General features: G+C 30.7%; 1 protein-coding gene across 6 annotated transcripts in view; it reads left to right on the top strand.

Annotated features, from left to right (window-relative positions):
- The window catches only part of LOC145258165 (uncharacterized), a 122,176-nt gene that overhangs the window by 71,326 nt on the left and 30,064 nt on the right, over positions 1-20,786 (top strand). For all 6 annotated transcript variants that reach the window (XM_080115976.1, XM_080115970.1, XM_080115972.1 and 3 more), the window contains one exon: positions 12,349-13,856. In XM_080115976.1, the coding sequence (XP_079972102.1) occupies positions 12,349-13,856 (1,508 nt within the window). The remainder of the gene's footprint in view (positions 1-12,348; positions 13,857-20,786) is intronic.

The raw sequence follows: 20,786 nt of genomic DNA, 5'->3' as shown, positions 1-20,786 counted from the left end.
AAAATTTGTAGGTATTAGTCAGTATTAAAAACAACAATTTGTAGGTATTAGTCAGTATTAAAAACAACAATTTGTAGGTATTAGTCAGTATTAAAAACAACAATTTGTAGGTATTAGTCAGTATTAAGAACAAAAATTTGTAGGTATTAGTCAGTATTAAGAACAACAATTTGTAGGTATTAGTCAGTATTAAAAACAACAATTTGTAGGTATTAGTCAGTATTAAAAACAACAATTTGTAGGTATTAGTCAGTATTAAAAACAACAATTTGTAGGTATTAGTCAGTATTAAGAACAAAAATTTGTAGGTATTAGTCAGTATTAAGAACAAAAATTTGTAGGTATTAGTCAGTATTAAGAACAACAATTTGTAGGTATTAGTCACTATTAAGAACAAAAATTTGTAGGTATTAGTCACTATTAAGAACAAAAATTTGTAGGTATTAGTCACTATTAAGAACAAAAATTTGTAGGTATTAGTCACTATTAAGAACAACAATTTGTAGGTATTAGTCAGTATTAAGAACAACAATTTGTAGGTATTAGTCAGTATTAAGAACAAAAATTTGTAGGTATTAGTCACTATTAAGAACAACAATTTGTAGGTATTAGTCAGTATTAAGAACAACAATTTGTAGGTATTAGTCAGTATTAAGAACAACAATTTGTAGGTATTAGTCAGTATTAAGAACAACAATTTGTAGGTATTAGTCAGTATTAAGAACAACAATTTGTAGGTATTAGTCAGTATTAAGAACAAAAATTTGTAGGTATTAGTCAGTATTAAAAACAACAATTTGTAGGTATTAGTCAGTATTAAAAACAACAATTTGTAGGTATTAGTCAGTATTAAGAACAAGAATTTGTAGGTATTAGTCAGTATTAAGAACAACAATTTGTAGGTATTAGTCACTATTAAGAACAAAAATTTGTAGGTATTAGTCACTATTAAGAACAAAAATTTGTAGGTATTAGTCACTATTAAGAACAAAAATTTGTAGGTATTAGTCACTATTAAGAACAAAAATTTGTAGGTATTAGTCACTATTAAGAACAACAATTTGTAGGTATTAGTCAGTATTAAGAACAACAATTTGTAGGTATTAGTCAGTATTAAGAACAACAATTTGTAGGTATTAGTCAGTATTAAGAACAACAATTTGTAGGTATTAGTCAGTATTAAAAACAACAATTTGTAGGTATTAGTCAGTATTAAGAACAAATATTTGTAGGTATTAGTCAGTATTAAGAACAACAATTTGTAGGTATTAGTCAGTATTAAAAACAAAAATTTGTAGGTATTAGTCAGTATTAAGAACAACAATTTGTAGGTATTAGTCAGTATTAAGAACAACAATTTGTAGGTATTAGTCAGTATTAAGAACAACAATTTGTAGGTATTAGTCAGTATTAAAAACAACAATTTGTAGGTATTAGTCAGTATTAAGAACAACAATTTGTAGGTATTAGTCAGTATTAAGAACAACAATTTGTAGGTATTAGTCAGTATTAAGAACAACAATTTGTAGGTATTAGTCAGTATTAAAAACAACAATTTGTAGGTATTAGTCAGTATTAAGAACAACAATTTGTAGGTATTAGTCAGTATTAAAAACAACAATTTGTAGGTATTAGTCAGTATTAAGAACAACAATTTGTAGGTATTAGTCAGTATTAAAAACAAAAATTTGTAGGTATTAGTCAGTATTAAGAACAACAATTTGTAGGTATTAGTCAGTATTAAGAACAAAAATTTGTAGGTATTAGTCAGTATTAAAAACAACAATTTGTAGGTATTAGTCAGTATTAAAAACAACAATTTGTAGGTATTAGTCAGTATTAAGAACAAAAATTTGTAGGTATTAGTCAGTATTAAAAACAAAAATTTGTAGGTATTAGTCAGTATTAAAAACAACAATTTGTAGGTATTAGTCAGTATTAAGAACAACAATTTGTAGGTATTAGTCAGTATTAAGAACAAAAATTTGTAGGTATTAGTCAGTATTAAAAACAAAAATTTGTAGGTATTAGTCAGTATTAAGAACAACAATTTGTAGGTATTAGTCAGTATTAAGAACAACAATTTGTAGGTATTAGTCAGTATTAAAAACAAAAATTTGTAGGTATTAGTCAGTATTAAAAACAACAATTTGTAGGTATTAGTCAGTATTAAGAACAACAATTTGTAGGTATTAGTCAGTATTAAGAACAACAATTTGTAGGTATTAGTCAGTATTAAAAACAACAATTTGTAGGTATTAGTCAGTATTAAGAACAACAATTTGTAGGTATTAGTCAGTATTAAAAACAACAATTTGTAGGTATTAGTCAGTATTAAGAACAACAATTTGTAGGTATTAGTCAGTATTAAGAACAACAATTTGTAGGTATTAGTCAGTATTAAGAACAACAATTTGTAGGTATTAGTCAGTATTAAGAACAACAATTTGTAGGTATTAGTCAGTATTAAAAACAACAATTTGTAGGTATTAGTCAGTATTAAGAACAACAATTTGTAGGTATTAGTCAGTATTAAGAACAACAATTTGTAGGTATTAGTCAGTATTAAGAACAACAATTTGTAGGTATTAGTCAGTATTAAGAACAACAATTTGTAGGTATTAGTCAGTATTAAAAACAACAATTTGTAGGTATTAGTCAGTATTAAGAACAACAATTTGTAGGTATTAGTCAGTATTAAAAACAACAATTTGTAGGTATTAGTCAGTATTAAGAACAACAATTTGTAGGTATTAGTCAGTATTAAGAACAACAATTTGTAGGTATTAGTCAGTATTAAGAACAAAAATTTGTAGGTATTAGTCAGTATTAAAAACAACAATTTGTAGGTATTAGTCAGTATTAAGAACAAATATTTGTAGGTATTAGTCAGTATTAAGAACAAAAATTTGTAGGTATTAGTCAGTATTAAAAACAACAATTTGTAGGTATTAGTCAGTATTAAGAACAAATATTTGTAGGTATTAGTCAGTATTAAGAACAACAATTTGTAGGTATTAGTCAGTATTAAAAACAACAATTTGTAGGTATTAGTCAGTATTAAGAACAACAATTTGTAGGTATTAGTCAGTATTAAGAACAACAATTTGTAGGTATTAGTCAGTATTAAAAACAACAATTTGTAGGTATTAGTCAGTATTAAGAACAAATATTTGTAGGTATTAGTCAGTATTAAGAACAACAATTTGTAGGTATTAGTCAGTATTAAAAACAACAATTTGTAGGTATTAGTCAGTATTAAGAACAACAATTTGTAGGTATTAGTCAGTATTAAGAACAACAATTTGTAGGTATTAGTCAGTATTAAAAACAACAATTTGTAGGTATTAGTCAGTATTAAGAACAAATATTTGTAGGTATTAGTCAGTATTAAGAACAACAATTTGTAGGTATTAGTCAGTATTAAAAACAACAATTTGTAGGTATTAGTCAGTATTAAGAACAACAATTTGTAGGTATTAGTCAGTATTAAAAACAACAATTTGTAGGTATTAGTCAGTATTAAGAACAACAATTTGTAGGTATTAGTCAGTATTAAAAACAACAATTTGTAGGTATTAGTCAGTATTAAGAACAAATATTTGTAGGTATTAGTCAGTATTAAGAACAAAAATTTGTAGGTATTAGTCAGTATTAAGAACAAAAATTTGTAGGTATTAGTCAGTATTAAGAACAACAATTTGTAGGTATTAGTCAGTATTAAAAACAACAATTTGTAGGTATTAGTCAGTATTAAGAACAAATATTTGTAGGTATTAGTCAGTATTAAGAACAACAATTTGTAGGTATTAGTCAGTATTAAGAACAACAATTTGTAGGTATTAGTCAGTATTAAGAACAAAAATTTGTAGGTATTAGTCAGTATTAAAAACAACAATTTGTAGGTATTAGTCAGTATTAAAAACAACAATTTGTAGGTATTAGTCAGTATTAAGAACAAAAATTTGTAGGTATTAGTCAGTATTAAAAACAACAATTTGTAGGTATTAGTCAGTATTAAGAACAAAAATTTGTAGGTATTAGTCAGTATTAAGAACAACAATTTGTAGGTATTAGTCAGTATTAAAAACAAAAATTTGTAGGTATTAGTCAGTATTAAGAACAACAATTTGTAGGTATTAGTCAGTATTAAAAACAACAATTTGTAGGTATTAGTCAGTATTAAAAACAACAATTTGTAGGTATTAGTCAGTATTAAGAACAAAAATTTGTAGGTATTAGTCAGTATTAAGAACAACAATTTGTAGGTATTAGTCAGTATTAAGAACAAAAATTTGTAGGTATTAGTCAGTATTAAAAACAACAATTTGTAGGTATTAGTCAGTATTAAGAACAAAAATTTGTAGGTATTAGTCAGTATTAAAAACAACAATTTGTAGGTATTAGTCAGTATTAAAAACAACAATTTGTAGGTATTAGTCAGTATTAAGAACAACAATTTGTAGGTATTAGTCAGTATTAAGAACAAAAATTTGTAGGTATTAGTCAGTATTAAAAACAACAATTTGTAGGTATTAGTCAGTATTAAAAACAAAAATTTGTAGGTATTAGTCAGTATTAAAAACAACAATTTGTAGGTATTAGTCAGTATTAAGAACAAAAATTTGTAGGTATTAGTCAGTATTAAGAACAAAAATTTGTAGGTATTAGTCAGTATTAAGAACAACAATTTGTAGGTATTAGTCAGTATTAAAAACAAAAATTTGTAGGTATTAGTCAGTATTAAGAACAACAATTTGTAGGTATTAGTCAGTATTAAAAACAACAATTTGTAGGTATTAGTCAGTATTAAAAACAAAAATTTGTAGGTATTAGTCAGTATTAAGAACAAAAATTTGTAGGTATTAGTCAGTATTAAGAACAACAATTTGTAGGTATTAGTCAGTATTAAAAACAACAATTTGTAGGTATTAGTCAGTATTAAAAACAACAATTTGTAGGTATTAGTCAGTATTAAGAACAACAATTTGTAGGTATTAGTCAGTATTAAGAACAAAAATTTGTAGGTATTAGTCAGTATTAAGAACAAAAATTTGTAGGTATTAGTCAGTATTAAAAACAACAATTTGTAGGTATTAGTCAGTATTAAGAACAAAAATTTGTAGGTATTAGTCAGTATTAAAAACAACAATTTGTAGGTATTAGTCAGTATTAAAAACAACAATTTGTAGGTATTAGTCAGTATTAAGAACAACAATTTGTAGGTATTAGTCAGTATTAAGAACAAAAATTTGTAGGTATTAGTCAGTATTAAAAACAACAATTTGTAGGTATTAGTCAGTATTAAAAACAAAAATTTGTAGGTATTAGTCAGTATTAAAAACAACAATTTGTAGGTATTAGTCAGTATTAAAAACAACAATTTGTAGGTATTAGTCAGTATTAAGAACAACAATTTGTAGGTATTAGTCAGTATTAAGAACAACAATTTGTAGGTATTAGTCAGTATTAAGAACAACAATTTGTAGGTATTAGTCAGTATTAAGAACAACAATTTGTAGGTATTAGTCAGTATTAAAAACAACAATTTGTAGGTATTAGTCAGTATTAAAAACAACAATTTGTAGGTATTAGTCAGTATTAAAAACAACAATTTGTAGGTATTAGTCAGTATTAAGAACAACAATTTGTAGGTATTAGTCAGTATTAAGAACAAAAATTTGTAGGTATTAGTCAGTATTAAAAACAACAATTTGTAGGTATTAGTCAGTATTAAGAACAACAATTTGTAGGTATTAGTCAGTATTAAAAACAACAATTTGTAGGTATTAGTCAGTATTAAAAACAACAATTTGTAGGTATTAGTCAGTATTAAGAACAACAATTTGTAGGTATTAGTCAGTATTAAGAACAAAAATTTGTAGGTATTAGTCAGTATTAAGAACAACAATTTGTAGGTATTAGTCAGTATTAAGAACAACAATTTGTAGGTATTAGTCAGTATTAAAAACAAAAATTTGTAGGTATTAGTCAGTATTAAAAACAACAATTTGTAGGTATTAGTCAGTATTAAAAACAACAATTTGTAGGTATTAGTCAGTATTAAGAACAACAATTTGTAGGTATTAGTCAGTATTAAAAACAACAATTTGTAGGTATTAGTCAGTATTAAGAACAACAATTTGTAGGTATTAGTCAGTATTAAAAACAACAATTTGTAGGTATTAGTCAGTATTAAGAACAACAATTTGTAGGTATTAGTCAGTATTAAAAACAAAAATTTGTAGGTATTAGTCAGTATTAAGAACAACAATTTGTAGGTATTAGTCAGTATTAAGAACAAAAATTTGTAGGTATTAGTCAGTATTAAGAACAACAATTTGTAGGTATTAGTCAGTATTAAAAACAACAATTTGTAGGTATTAGTCAGTATTAAAAACAACAATTTGTAGGTATTAGTCAGTATTAAGAACAAAAATTTGTAGGTATTAGTCAGTATTAAGAACAACAATTTGTAGGTATTAGTCAGTATTAAAAACAAAAATTTGTAGGTATTAGTCAGTATTAAAAACAACAATTTGTAGGTATTAGTCAGTATTAAGAACAAAAAATTGTAGGTATTAGTCAGTATTAAAAACAACAATTTGTAGGTATTAGTCAGTATTAAAAACAACAATTTGTAGGTATTAGTCAGTATTAAGAACAAAAATTTGTAGGTATTAGTCAGTATTAAAAACAAAAATTTGTAGGTATTAGTCAGTATTAAAAACAACAATTTGTAGGTATTAGTCAGTATTAAGAACAACAATTTGTAGGTATTAGTCAGTATTAAGAACAAAAATTTGTAGGTATTAGTCAGTATTAAAAACAAAAATTTGTAGGTATTAGTCAGTATTAAGAACAACAATTTGTAGGTATTAGTCAGTATTAAGAACAACAATTTGTAGGTATTAGTCAGTATTAAAAACAAAAATTTGTAGGTATTAGTCAGTATTAAAAACAACAATTTGTAGGTATTAGTCAGTATTAAGAACAAATATTTGTAGGTATTAGTCAGTATTAAGAACAACAATTTGTAGGTATTAGTCAGTATTAAGAACAACAATTTGTAGGTATTAGTCAGTATTAAAAACAACAATTTGTAGGTATTAGTCAGTATTAAGAACAACAATTTGTAGGTATTAGTCAGTATTAAAAACAACAATTTGTAGGTATTAGTCAGTATTAAGAACAACAATTTGTAGGTATTAGTCAGTATTAAGAACAACAATTTGTAGGTATTAGTCAGTATTAAGAACAACAATTTGTAGGTATTAGTCAGTATTAAGAACAACAATTTGTAGGTATTAGTCAGTATTAAAAACAACAATTTGTAGGTATTAGTCAGTATTAAGAACAACAATTTGTAGGTATTAGTCAGTATTAAGAACAACAATTTGTAGGTATTAGTCAGTATTAAGAACAACAATTTGTAGGTATTAGTCAGTATTAAGAACAACAATTTGTAGGTATTAGTCAGTATTAAAAACAACAATTTGTAGGTATTAGTCAGTATTAAGAACAACAATTTGTAGGTATTAGTCAGTATTAAAAACAACAATTTGTAGGTATTAGTCAGTATTAAGAACAACAATTTGTAGGTATTAGTCAGTATTAAGAACAACAATTTGTAGGTATTAGTCAGTATTAAGAACAAAAATTTGTAGGTATTAGTCAGTATTAAAAACAACAATTTGTAGGTATTAGTCAGTATTAAGAACAAATATTTGTAGGTATTAGTCAGTATTAAGAACAACAATTTGTAGGTATTAGTCAGTATTAAGAACAACAATTTGTAGGTATTAGTCAGTATTAAAAACAACAATTTGTAGGTATTAGTCAGTATTAAGAACAACAATTTGTAGGTATTAGTCAGTATTAAAAACAACAATTTGTAGGTATTAGTCAGTATTAAGAACAAATATTTGTAGGTATTAGTCAGTATTAAGAACAAAAATTTGTAGGTATTAGTCAGTATTAAGAACAAAAATTTGTAGGTATTAGTCAGTATTAAGAACAACAATTTGTAGGTATTAGTCAGTATTAAAAACAACAATTTGTAGGTATTAGTCAGTATTAAGAACAAATATTTGTAGGTATTAGTCAGTATTAAGAACAACAATTTGTAGGTATTAGTCAGTATTAAGAACAACAATTTGTAGGTATTAGTCAGTATTAAGAACAAAAATTTGTAGGTATTAGTCAGTATTAAAAACAACAATTTGTAGGTATTAGTCAGTATTAAAAACAACAATTTGTAGGTATTAGTCAGTATTAAGAACAAAAATTTGTAGGTATTAGTCAGTATTAAAAACAACAATTTGTAGGTATTAGTCAGTATTAAGAACAAAAATTTGTAGGTATTAGTCAGTATTAAGAACAACAATTTGTAGGTATTAGTCAGTATTAAAAACAAAAATTTGTAGGTATTAGTCAGTATTAAAAACAAAAATTTGTAGGTATTAGTCAGTATTAAGAACAAAAATTTGTAGGTATTAGTCAGTATTAAGAACAACAATTTGTAGGTATTAGTCAGTATTAAAAACAACAATTTGTAGGTATTAGTCAGTATTAAAAACAACAATTTGTAGGTATTAGTCAGTATTAAGAACAACAATTTGTAGGTATTAGTCAGTATTAAGAACAAAAATTTGTAGGTATTAGTCAGTATTAAGAACAAAAATTTGTAGGTATTAGTCAGTATTAAAAACAACAATTTGTAGGTATTAGTCAGTATTAAGAACAAAAATTTGTAGGTATTAGTCAGTATTAAAAACAACAATTTGTAGGTATTAGTCAGTATTAAAAACAACAATTTGTAGGTATTAGTCAGTATTAAGAACAACAATTTGTAGGTATTAGTCAGTATTAAGAACAAAAATTTGTAGGTATTAGTCAGTATTAAAAACAACAATTTGTAGGTATTAGTCAGTATTAAAAACAAAAATTTGTAGGTATTAGTCAGTATTAAAAACAACAATTTGTAGGTATTAGTCAGTATTAAAAACAACAATTTGTAGGTATTAGTCAGTATTAAGAACAACAATTTGTAGGTATTAGTCAGTATTAAGAACAACAATTTGTAGGTATTAGTCAGTATTAAGAACAACAATTTGTAGGTATTAGTCAGTATTAAGAACAACAATTTGTAGGTATTAGTCAGTATTAAAAACAACAATTTGTAGGTATTAGTCAGTATTAAAAACAACAATTTGTAGGTATTAGTCAGTATTAAAAACAACAATTTGTAGGTATTAGTCAGTATTAAGAACAACAATTTGTAGGTATTAGTCAGTATTAAGAACAAAAATTTGTAGGTATTAGTCAGTATTAAGAACAACAATTTGTAGGTATTAGTCAGTATTAAGAACAACAATTTGTAGGTATTAGTCAGTATTAAGAACAACAATTTGTAGGTATTAGTCAGTATTAAGAACAACAATTTGTAGGTATTAGTCAGTATTAAAAACAACAATTTGTAGGTATTAGTCAGTATTAAAAACAACAATTTGTAGGTATTAGTCAGTATTAAGAACAACAATTTGTAGGTATTAGTCAGTATTAAAAACAACAATTTGTAGGTATTAGTCAGTATTAAAAACAACAATTTGTAGGTATTAGTCAGTATTAAGAACAACAATTTGTAGGTATTAGTCAGTATTAAGAACAACAATTTGTAGGTATTAGTCAGTATTAAAAACAACAATTTGTAGGTATTAGTCAGTATTAAAAACAACAATTTGTAGGTATTAGTCAGTATTAAGAACAACAATTTGTAGGTATTAGTCAGTATTAAAAACAACAATTTGTAGGTATTAGTCAGTATTAAAAACAACAATTTGTAGGTATTAGTCAGTATTAAGAACAAAAATTTGTAAGTATTAGTCAGTATTAAGAACAACAATTTGTAGGTATTAGTCAGTATTAAAAACAACAATTTGTAGGTATTAGTCAGTATTAAAAACAACAATTTGTAGGTATTAGTCAGTATTAAGAACAAAAATTTGTAAGTATTAGTCAGTATTAAGAACAACAATTTGTAAGTATTAGTCAGTATTAAGAACAACAATTTGTAGGTATTAGTCAGTATTAAAAACAACAATTTGTAGGTATTAGTCAGTATTAAAAACAACAATTTGTAGGTATTAGTCAGTATTAAGAACAAAAATTTGTAAGTATTAGTCAGTATTAAGAACAACAATTTGTAGGTATTAGTCAGTATTAAAAACAACAATTTGTAGGTATTAGTCAGTATTAAAAACAACAATTTGTAGGTATTAGTCAGTATTAAGAACAAAAACTAGGATGTAAGTTTTGTTCTTTTTAGTGGAATATCACTTTTTTTTTAATCCAGAAAACACATTTCTCTTTAAATTTCTATATCCTTGGATGTGAATTTACTGCTTATTTATTTAGTTATTTTAATAAGAAAAGGCTAATTTCTGACAAATTGCTAAAGTTTTACATCTTTTCATCAATATTTTTGACTGGATTTTCTTTCACGTTTTCTTTATCTCTTCCTCTTCTCACTGTCTTGCCTTGTTTTCTTTTTACCTTTTATGGCGGTTCGCTGTGAAAACTAAAAATCTTCATTTTGGCATAAAGGTAAAAACTTCATATGCTTTATAATGGTGGGAGACAGATGACTTTTGGTTCATCAAAGAATGACTTTGTGTCTCCTTCCTCCCAATACATACTTTTTTTCTTTTACTTTTGACTTATTTGAAGCTGATTGCAGTTTAGAAAAGTTAAAGCAAAAAAAAAAAAAAAAAATCTTAAAAATAAACCTGATAAACTTATTTGTGAATTTGCTTTTTGTTTTCCTAGATTAGTATTTCATTCATTAAACATTATTTAAATTATATTAAACTAGCTTGAGTGCTCGGCGTTGCCTGGTTGTTTGGAGGTGGGTGCTGAGCAAGTGGTAGAAAACCCGATATCTTACCCCCTACTCCGTGACATAACCGGAAGTTCGAAACGTTAAAATTAGGCAAAGTCAATCTAACCGATACGATGAGTTGCAAAAATGGCTCGCAAAAAAATCGACCTCTCCTTGTAGAAAACTGCTCAGTTGAGGGTGAAGGAATCAATGTTTTTGGCCAATTTTTTGATATTTGTCATCCGAGACGTCGAGCTTCAAAATGATACTGATCTTGTGAAAATCCGTCGCCTCTGTTGAAAGTTTTAGGCAGACATCCATACATACAAACTTTCTTGCATACATACATACATACATTTAAACAGACAGGTGAGATTTATATTATTGATGTCTTTACTACATCATTAAAGTTGTTTTGAGTTGTTGATTTTGTACCCCACCCCCACCATCCACACAGATACACACACATAGTGGCGATTTAAGGGGGTGTTCATCTCTTATTCTTTTTCCTTTTTTTCTTTTCTTTCCACGTACATCCCTTAAAAAGTAGTATTGGTTCCTATGATTGTAAGAGTGAGTTACGTCAGTTTTGTTAAGGGACAGATTTGGGTGGGGGTCACCACGTTGGCTTTGAATTTTTTAATATTTGTTAGAGCAAGTAAATTAATAGAATACTAATAGAATAGCACACAAACTGGCAAATATTCTAATTTCAAACTAACTTTGAATGTTAATAATTCGGTGACTAATACACTTGGGGCATTAATGTTTTGCAAAAATCTATATAGCCATATTAAAGGTTTAGCTATAATAAAAGGAATTTTGGAAATTAAACAGAAGTATAATCACAGCATTGGACTGTATTTTTGACATTAATATATCTCACATGAAGTGGATATTCATTTCTTTAAAAAGAATCTTGTTTCTTATTTCAAATGGTTGCTTTTTGAATGGAATTTTGCAAAAGATTTCAAACGCCAGGGTTAGTTTTGTATCATTAAACCTCTCTCTCACAGACATGATGTTGCTAGTCTCAGTCTTTCTTTTAAATACTATTATGGCATGTCTTCTGCAGATTTGTTTGATCTTTTCCCTATTTCCTTTGTTTCAGCTCGTTTGATTCATTAGTATAGTTGTCTTCATCAATTCTTTATTTTGACACCTCATTGTAATACAGTTTCTTCTTTAAGTAACTTCTTAACCAAGAACTGCAAGCTTGTGAAACTCTGTTCTTGCTGACTGTTTTCTTTCAACCTTGCTTTTTGCAAGACTAAAGTCAATAGGCATCTCCTGTCTTTACGATAATCATCTTTTGTTATTGTTAGGTCCTTACATCAAGTGGCTTCATGCCTTGTCTGAAGTTATTTCCATTAAAAAATATACAAAATCCGCTTTAAAATCTGCACATAAACACAACCATAAATGCACTATTTTACTCCAGATATAAATTGTTTCTTCTTCTTTTCCAGGTACCGAACTGGTGGTGTGCCATTGCATGGTATGTTGCAGCAGAGAGAAGGGAAGTCCAAGGCAGACCGTGGCGATGGAGATCTGTTCATTGACAGTCGGATGTCTTTTAAGGATAGAGTTAAATCAAAATTTCACCTCAAGCAGTGCGAAGGCAAAGAGGACTCGATTGAGGATCCCGAAGACCCATACGCTTTTCCTGACCCCGTTGCTGCTGATGTGCCAAAAACCTCTACAAACTCTAGCAGCTGCGGCAGCATTGGTTTACTTGGAAATGTTGCTGTTGCTGCATCTACTGGGGGGTCAACTGGCAGCATCAACAGCATCAGTAGTTCTGGCGGCAGTAGCAGTACAAGTGGGTGTATCACTCCCGCCACTGGACAATTGTCTGAATCTCTGGCAGCACCCCTTCATCAACCGCTGCTACACCGGGCACGGTCCCCTGCCGACGTTGGTAGCAACACTGTTGCCAGCTCGGGGACTGGCATACCCATAGCCAAACTCTACCCAGAATTAGCTGAAAAACTTGAAGGCCGCAAACCCCAAAAGCCTGAGCAAAAGCTCAAGAGCAAAGTGGACAGTTCGCGGACAATGAATCGTCTACAGACGAAGATAGCTCAGAACAAAATCAAAGATAAACTGAAGAAAACTCAGGACTACCCTGTCACTGCCTCTCAGTGTTTATCTTCAGTATCGATAGTTTCTCAGTCTTTGAATCTAGGTGGGGTCGTCAACAGCGTAGTGGCTGCTACTTGCGGGGTCAGCGGTCAAGAACCTGTTTCCACTACTGCTTTCACCAAATCACCACCACCACTCTGTGTGGTGTCAAGCATGGCCACTGCAGCCACACCAACAACACTGACCACTACCACTACGGCAACCATCAGCCATGATGTGTTCTCTACTATATCTAAGAACATTGTAAAGTCGTCGTCGTCCTCGTCAGCTGAACCCCTACCAGCAGTGGTTCGATCTCCTGATTTCAACCCGGTTCCTAAGCCAACCTCTCTTGTTACAATTCCCTCTATGTCTCTGACTTTCAACACGGCCATCACTACCACCTCTCCACTTCAGAGTATGTCTTCTTCTTCTCCTTCTTCTCCTTCTTTTTCTTCTTCTAAGTTTGGTCTGCCATCTTTAACTGTGTCATCGACTTCAGAGCCAAAAGTTCCTCACAAACAGTCTTCTGTGTCACCATCACCGACACCGCCCCCAAGTTATTCTCCACCCTGTGTCCTGAAGACCCAGTTAAAATCCCCTTGTTCTGCATCCATGGCATCTACGATAAAGACAGAGGCATGTTGGCCGATAACCCCGATTATGATGCCCAATCCAAGTATGTCACCGCAGCCTACTGAGTCTAAATTTTCAGTATTACACACAAAACCCAACAAACTAAACATCCTCAGCGATAAAGAGGCAAAGGCCAAGCTAAAAACGGACTCTGCTACAACATTTTATTTGTACCATCAGAGAAAAGAACTTCAGGATCATGATTGGTTAAACTGTGGTAAGTATTGTTTCTCTTCCTTTTTCTCTTTCTTTTTTTTTCTTTTTCTTTTTTTTTTACTCTTTTTTTTACTTTTTCTTTCTTTCCCTCTTTCTCCTTTCTCTTTTTTCTCCTTTCCTCTTTCTCTTTTTTCTCCTTTCCTCTTTCTCTTTTTTCTCCTTTCCTCTTCTCTTTCCCTGTCTCTTTTCCTGTTTCACCTCTCTCTTTTCCTGTTTCACCTCTCTCTTTTCCTGTTTCACCTCTCTCTTTTCCTGTTTCACCTCTCTCTTTTCCTCTTTCCCCTCTCTCTTTTCCTCTTTCCCCTCTCTCTTTTCCTCTTTCCCCTCTCTCTTTTCCCCTTTTCCCCTCTCTCTTTTCCCCTTTTCCCCTCTCTCTTTTCCCCTTTTCCCCTCTCTCTTTTCCCCTTTTCCCCTCTCTCTTTTCCCCTTTTCCCCTCTCTTTTCCCCTTTTCCCCTCTCTTTTCCCCTTTTCCCCTCTCTCTTTTCTCCCTTTCCCTCTCTCTCTTTTCTCCCTTTCCCTCTTTTCTCCCTTTCCCCCTCTCTCTCTTTTCTCCCTTTCCCCCTCTCTCTCTTTTCTCCCTTTCCCCCTCTCTCTTCCTATTCTCTATACTCTCTCTTTTTCTCTCTCATATTCATTTCTATTTTTGCAATTCTCTTTTCAAAAATGTTTTATGTTAAAGATAGGACTACATCATGGTTCTATACTAAATCTATTGCATTCCAATTATATCTTAGAAACATTGTTCAGCAAGTGTTGCATGGAATGTTCGGTAGAGGTGTTTATGATTTAGTATTTGCCTATAAAATAATGGAAAATCTACTCTTTAAAGATTTGGAGAAATACTATGGAAAGTAAAAGTCTGAGTGTGAATAGTTCTAAGACAAAATGGACCCATGGTTATAGTCTTGGAAAGCCACCGGGAAGTACATAAATTTCCCTCTTAGTTTGTGGAAAGGTCCATCCATCCAGCGTGGCCGCAGCCAAGATTGAACTCACTACACAAGTTTGTAGTGTAATTCAAATCTTGTCAATAGCTGAATACTTGATGCTTTGCCAGGGCTACCAAGGGTATTTTTTATCAGGACGCCATCACTTGATGGGGTGCCTACCACGGCTTAAGAGAGTCTCATCTACCCTTGAGAGAAGGACAGACCGAGCCAGTTTCTCAACCTGGTATTTTACCTTGTGGTACATACAGTGCCTCACCTTCCCAAATGGTCACCCATCTGATACTGGCTAGGCTCAATGTTGCTTAACTTTGGTGATCTGGCAAAAACCGGTGTGTCAACAGAAGAAAGCTTTACATGCTTCTCCAGAGTGACTTAGTGCACAGTACATATAGTTTGCATTGCACTGTAGCAAAGCTACTGCTGATTTTATAAAGTTATTTTTATCAAGAACCACCTCTCCCTCTTGGATAGGGTCCAAAAAAGAGTATTCAATCTAATAGGTCCCATTTTGTCAATTAAGCTCCAACTCCTGTCCCATCACAGCAATGTTGAATCTCTGTGCCTGTTTTACGAATATTTTAAATGGAATGTGCTCTGATGAACACATTGCACTTGTGGCCCGTTGATGTACATATGGTTGACAAACCTACTAAGCAACAAAATCATACCCCTTCACTCGTGAGGTCCGTAAATGCCAGAAAGCTTTCTACTCTAATAGTTTTTCCTTCAAACAGCTGGATTTTGAAATTCTCTTCCTGCTTCCTGACTGTACTGATATGCAGAATTTTGAATGTACCATAAACCAACATCTTGTTAATCTTAGGCACGGTCCCAAATAGTAGCCCTTTACATTCAAATGGTGATATGCCTTGTTAGGAGTGTACACGAGTAAAGAAAAAAAAAAAATATATATATATATATATATATATATATATAGGAGCAAACAGTTAATAAAATATGTTAAAAAACACTTTGAAAAAGAGTTAAAAACATTTAATCTGAAAAGGAAACACTTGATAAGTGGATAGTCCTTAATCTGCGGAGTTTCGAAGAAATACTTTCCTTCTCATCAGAGGGTAGGAATTAGCAAAATGCGGGACCGGATTTTGCGTACAAAAGTATTTGATGAAACAACAAGTAAGTCAAAGATCTTACTTGAAAACAAAAAAAGTGAAGCAGAGAGAATATGGTGAAGAAAAAGATGATTACACGTGAATGGATAGTCTGGTGAAAGATAAATAATCCAATGACGGTATTTTATATATATATATATATATATATATATATATATATATATATATATTAAGTAATGTGATTGATAATTTAAAATTTAAAAATCAAATTATAATTAAATTAAAAATCAGTTTCACAAGAAGGAACAACAACAAAATCAATTATCTGTACGATCGTTTCAATAAGGTGAAAAGCTATAGCAAACATCACATATGAGTATTTTAACCATAGTTCCTGATTTCAAAAGGCGAAAAACTAAAAGATACATCTGCCTTACTTTTAATGCTAGGTTTATTTATGGTGTCTTTTAGATTTAATAAAAACCCTTTAAAATTTGCTGACGAGTAGACCTTGTTTATTAAAAAACTATATGTAATAATTATTGTCCGTAACTTGATGTCTACCACAATAAAAACACGGTTTTCTGAAACGATCGTACAGATAATTGATTTTGTTGTTGTTCTTTCTTGTGAAACTGATTTTTAATTTAATTATAATTTGATTTTTAAATTTTAAATTATCAATCACATTACTTAATATTGAATTAGCTCTAGGATATTTACCTATCGAGCTTATTATATATCTAAATTACAACGAGCACTTTTTCTTTCCTGTATTTTAATAAAACTAGTAATTTCACTGTTACATTAAAATACACTCAGCTCTTTAGACTATTGTTCTAATCTCCTTTAAATTATATATATATATAATGGTTTGAATTAAAGTTAAAAATGCAAAAGTTAAGTATCATGGTTCAGTTGTGATCTAAACAGAAACATTCATTTCGAACGCACCTCTGTTATATCATAGAACCTACTCTTGATTTTATATGCTTGGCCTTCTTGTGCAGTGATAATCGCTTGAATTAAAGTATAAAATGCAAAAGTCAACTGTGTGATGGTTTAATTGTGCTCAAAGCAGAAACATTCATTTCGAATGTGCCCCTGTCATATGAAAGAACCTAATGTTGATTTGATATGTTGGGCCTTTTGGCTTGAGTGGTAATAAAACTTCTCAAATGCACTTGTGATGTTAGGCTGTATAAGGTGTTAACTTTCATCAAAATCGCTTGTTTCTTCTTTCATCAGATTATTTCGATTGTCAATACTTATCAAAGACATTCTGATACAAGACCTATCGAAGAACATTGCCAGGCACATAAAGTACCTTTGTGTGAACTTTCATACAAATCAGTCCAGCCATTTAGGAGTTCATAGGGAACAAACTCACACACATACAAAGTCTCTTTTATCTAATATTAGAGATATAAAGATTAATGATTTCTATATTGTATTAAATCCTATACTAGGTCTGCTTGGTAAGTGATCATCGATTAGTATGTGCTGCTTTTTTTAGCCATCTTGCTCTCCACTGTTCTATACTTTGTCCCATTAGGGTAGATGACTTCCTTTTTCCCTCCATATGTAGTCAGCCATACTCAACTTTTCAATATTTCAAAATTGGAGAGAAATGATATGAAAATGATACAATGAATGTGTAATGTGAGTCTTTTAAGACCAGCTTAGATCAGTCAACCTTATAGGAAGATTAAATCTGTACAGTATGGCGATGTGTGCAAAACAGGAGACTTTGTTTGTATGGTCACATTGAAAAATGAATGACATTTCTTGAGTTAATAGATATAAAATAGTTAAAGTAACAGGGAAAGGCCAAGGAAAAAATGGGAGAAAGTAATAAGGATGGACTTCAGAAAAAGAGGGATAAATACAGTAAAACTCCAGGATACGTTTTTTCAGATTACGATGTGGACTGTGATGTATTTTGTTACTAATTTTTAATGCCGTATCATGGGGTTCTACTGCAACCACCTGGCTAGAAATAAATTAATTTGGAAGTTAATTTCTAAAAGCTGTCCAACATGTGCTAACTTATAAAATTGACATTATCTATATATATATAAAAGGCAAAATGTGTGTGCACATATTATGTATGCCCGGCAAAGGCTATTTTGCCAGGCTTCTCGGAGGGGGGGGGTACTAAGTCTTAGAACTTTTTATATACCGTCTAAATAATAATATCTAGGATTTGTGAACGCACGTCGCATCTAGATTTATATACATCGACTTTTATAAGATTTGCGCTATTTCGCTGTGTCGCCTGTTCGGTTTTTTAGTATAAACAAAGTGAAACTAAATTGAAACGGTGTGTGTTCTCGGCTTTCGTGCCGGAACGTCCAGAAAGCAATCGGCTTTTGATCAATGCGGTGGAAACCGTTATATCAGACAATTGTTTTCATTTGGACACCCCCATTTTTATGGGGAGTTGGTTTTCAACCCAGCATCTTGGGGAATCAAAACAAACTTGCCTAATTCACTTTTTAGTTAAGTCATCACGTTCCCCCCCCCCCTTCCCCGAGTTGGAGCCCCCCCAAAAAAACAAACTTGTTTTTGTTTTTCAAACACCCGAGCACTGCCGGACCGTTCGTATTGCATCATATTTGTTTTTTTTTTTTTCATTTTTTTTTTTTTTTTTTTTTTTCACAATTTTTTTTTCAGAAGTTTTAACATTGTTCTTATAATATTTTAACAGGGTTATTACTTCGCTTTGTTTTCATTTTACCCCCCCCACACACACACACACGACAGGTAACCCCACTAGTCTATAATGTAAATCTCATCTGTCTGTTTAAATGTATGTATGTATGTTTGTATGGTCTGCCTAAAACTTTCGATAGAGACGATGGATTTTCATGAGATCGGTATTGTTTTGAAGTTTGACCCTTCGGATGACAAATATCGAAAAATTGGCTAAAAACATTAATTACTTTACCTTCAACTGGGCACTTTTCTACAGGGAGGGGTCATTTTTTTCCCAATATTTTCGAATGTCATCCCCTCTTTTCGATTGACTAGCCTTAATTTAAACCTTTGTCACTTCCGGTTTGGCGATGGCCGTAACAGCAAAAATGTCATGTTTTTTTTTTTTTTTTTTTTTTTTTTTTCATGTTCTTTTCTTTCCTACTACCACTTTTGTTTTTTTTTATTTTGCTCAACACGCACCTCCAAACACCCGGGCAACGCCGGACACCCAGACTAGTATCAGATATGATGGTGATGACCTGAATGATATTTAGCAGTTCCAGTTTGAAACATGACCTTAAAAATAAAGTGCATTACATCAAAATACAAGAGTAAATATTTTGGGGATAAAATGTTTGTGTTTCCTTATTCTTTATGTCAAACGTGATGGATTGTTAGTTGAGTGATGAAGGATATTGTTAGTTGAGTGATGAAGGATATTGTGAGTAGCTGAATGTTGTGAACAAAGTTTTATTACTTAGGATGGCTTATGACTAGTATTTGTTGATATTGGATTTTAAGAGGATCATGTTGCAGTCTGCAGGGAAGCATTCCCATGATGTACCGTTATTTGTGTCCAGTTTCAGTTGCAAAGGAGACCAAGACAAAGAATAGGAAATAACTCCAACTCGCTTGTTCTTTGTAGCAACAACATTTATTTCCTCATTCTCTGTTTACCGCTGTGACGTCCATCATGTCATTGTCTTTTTGAGCGTCCTTCATGTCTCACATGTGATTGTGAACATTACTTTAATGTGTCGTCCAACCCAATTGTGTAATTTCGAACAAAGGCATTTCAGGAAAAAACATTATTACATACTTACATGTTACGTCAAAATTAGTATAAATTTATAACATTACGACAAATGGTACCTTAGAAAATGTGCTAGAGCTAATTTTTGAAAAAGTGTGCAGTGTTATTGAAAAATAATGATCGACCTGAAAGATAAGTGTCATTGGTAGAATACAGTTATCTCCACCTGATTTTGAACTTCTAAAGGATTAATTTACAGTGAACTAGCAACTTCGAACATTTCTGTTTTTACTTATAATTATTTTTCTACTGGACCATTCGACATAATTTTTGGAATTTATAGTAACTTCGACTTGACATGTAAATATATAATAATGTCTTTCTCTAAAATGCCATTTTTAGAAGACACACTATAGTAAAGTTGCAACTGTTTACGTTCTACAGATGGAAAATTCTTAGAAACTGTTCATGGTAATTCTACATGATGTTAGATGCATTAAAGAAAAAAAGAGAAGTTCTTTGCAGTTTGTGATAGGATGACAGATTCTTGTAGAATTTCTTATAAGGAACTAAGGATTGGAGCTCAGTCAAGCATATTCCATAGAAGTAACGCTAAATTAACAACTAGCAACATGTTTTCTGTGAAAAAGAGTGTATAGAACAAAAGAAATAGTCCTCTATTAGATTGTAAAGTGGATTTATGGCAAGAAAGTGTTTTGAATGGCAACTTTGTAGATGTAGCAGCAGCAGTACTACTGCATCTTAGGACACATTTGACTCTTCTACAGGTAGAGGAGTGCATCAAGAACGAGATACTTAAGAATTCAGTGTTCAGTCCTAATCTGATATTTGTAGTTTGAGTCTTGTTATAAATATTGCTTCCTTAATTCTTAAGTTGCCAACATTTTTTAGTAGTCTTGATGCTTGCAGTTATGTCTTTATTTACAAATATACGTTTACTAAATATACTGAAATGTAATATTTTAAGCATTTACTAAAGATGATTGCCAAAGACACTGTATTTATCTGAGAGGAAGCCGACTTAACCCAACCTGGGTAAAAATGGATAGCATTACAAAAAGAATTTCTTAAAGAGAATGCTTATGTGTTGAGATGTTCTGGGATGCAGATGTGGAGTGATTTGACTGTGCTACCGATGTAGAAGTTTTTGCAC

Source organism: Euprymna scolopes, chromosome 33 (assembly GCF_053919585.1).
Source record: "Euprymna scolopes isolate OS-2025 chromosome 33, ASM5391958v1, whole genome shotgun sequence".
Taxonomy (NCBI): domain Eukaryota; kingdom Metazoa; phylum Mollusca; class Cephalopoda; order Sepiida; family Sepiolidae; genus Euprymna; species Euprymna scolopes.
This window is presented reverse-complemented; position numbering and strand designations above follow the sequence as displayed.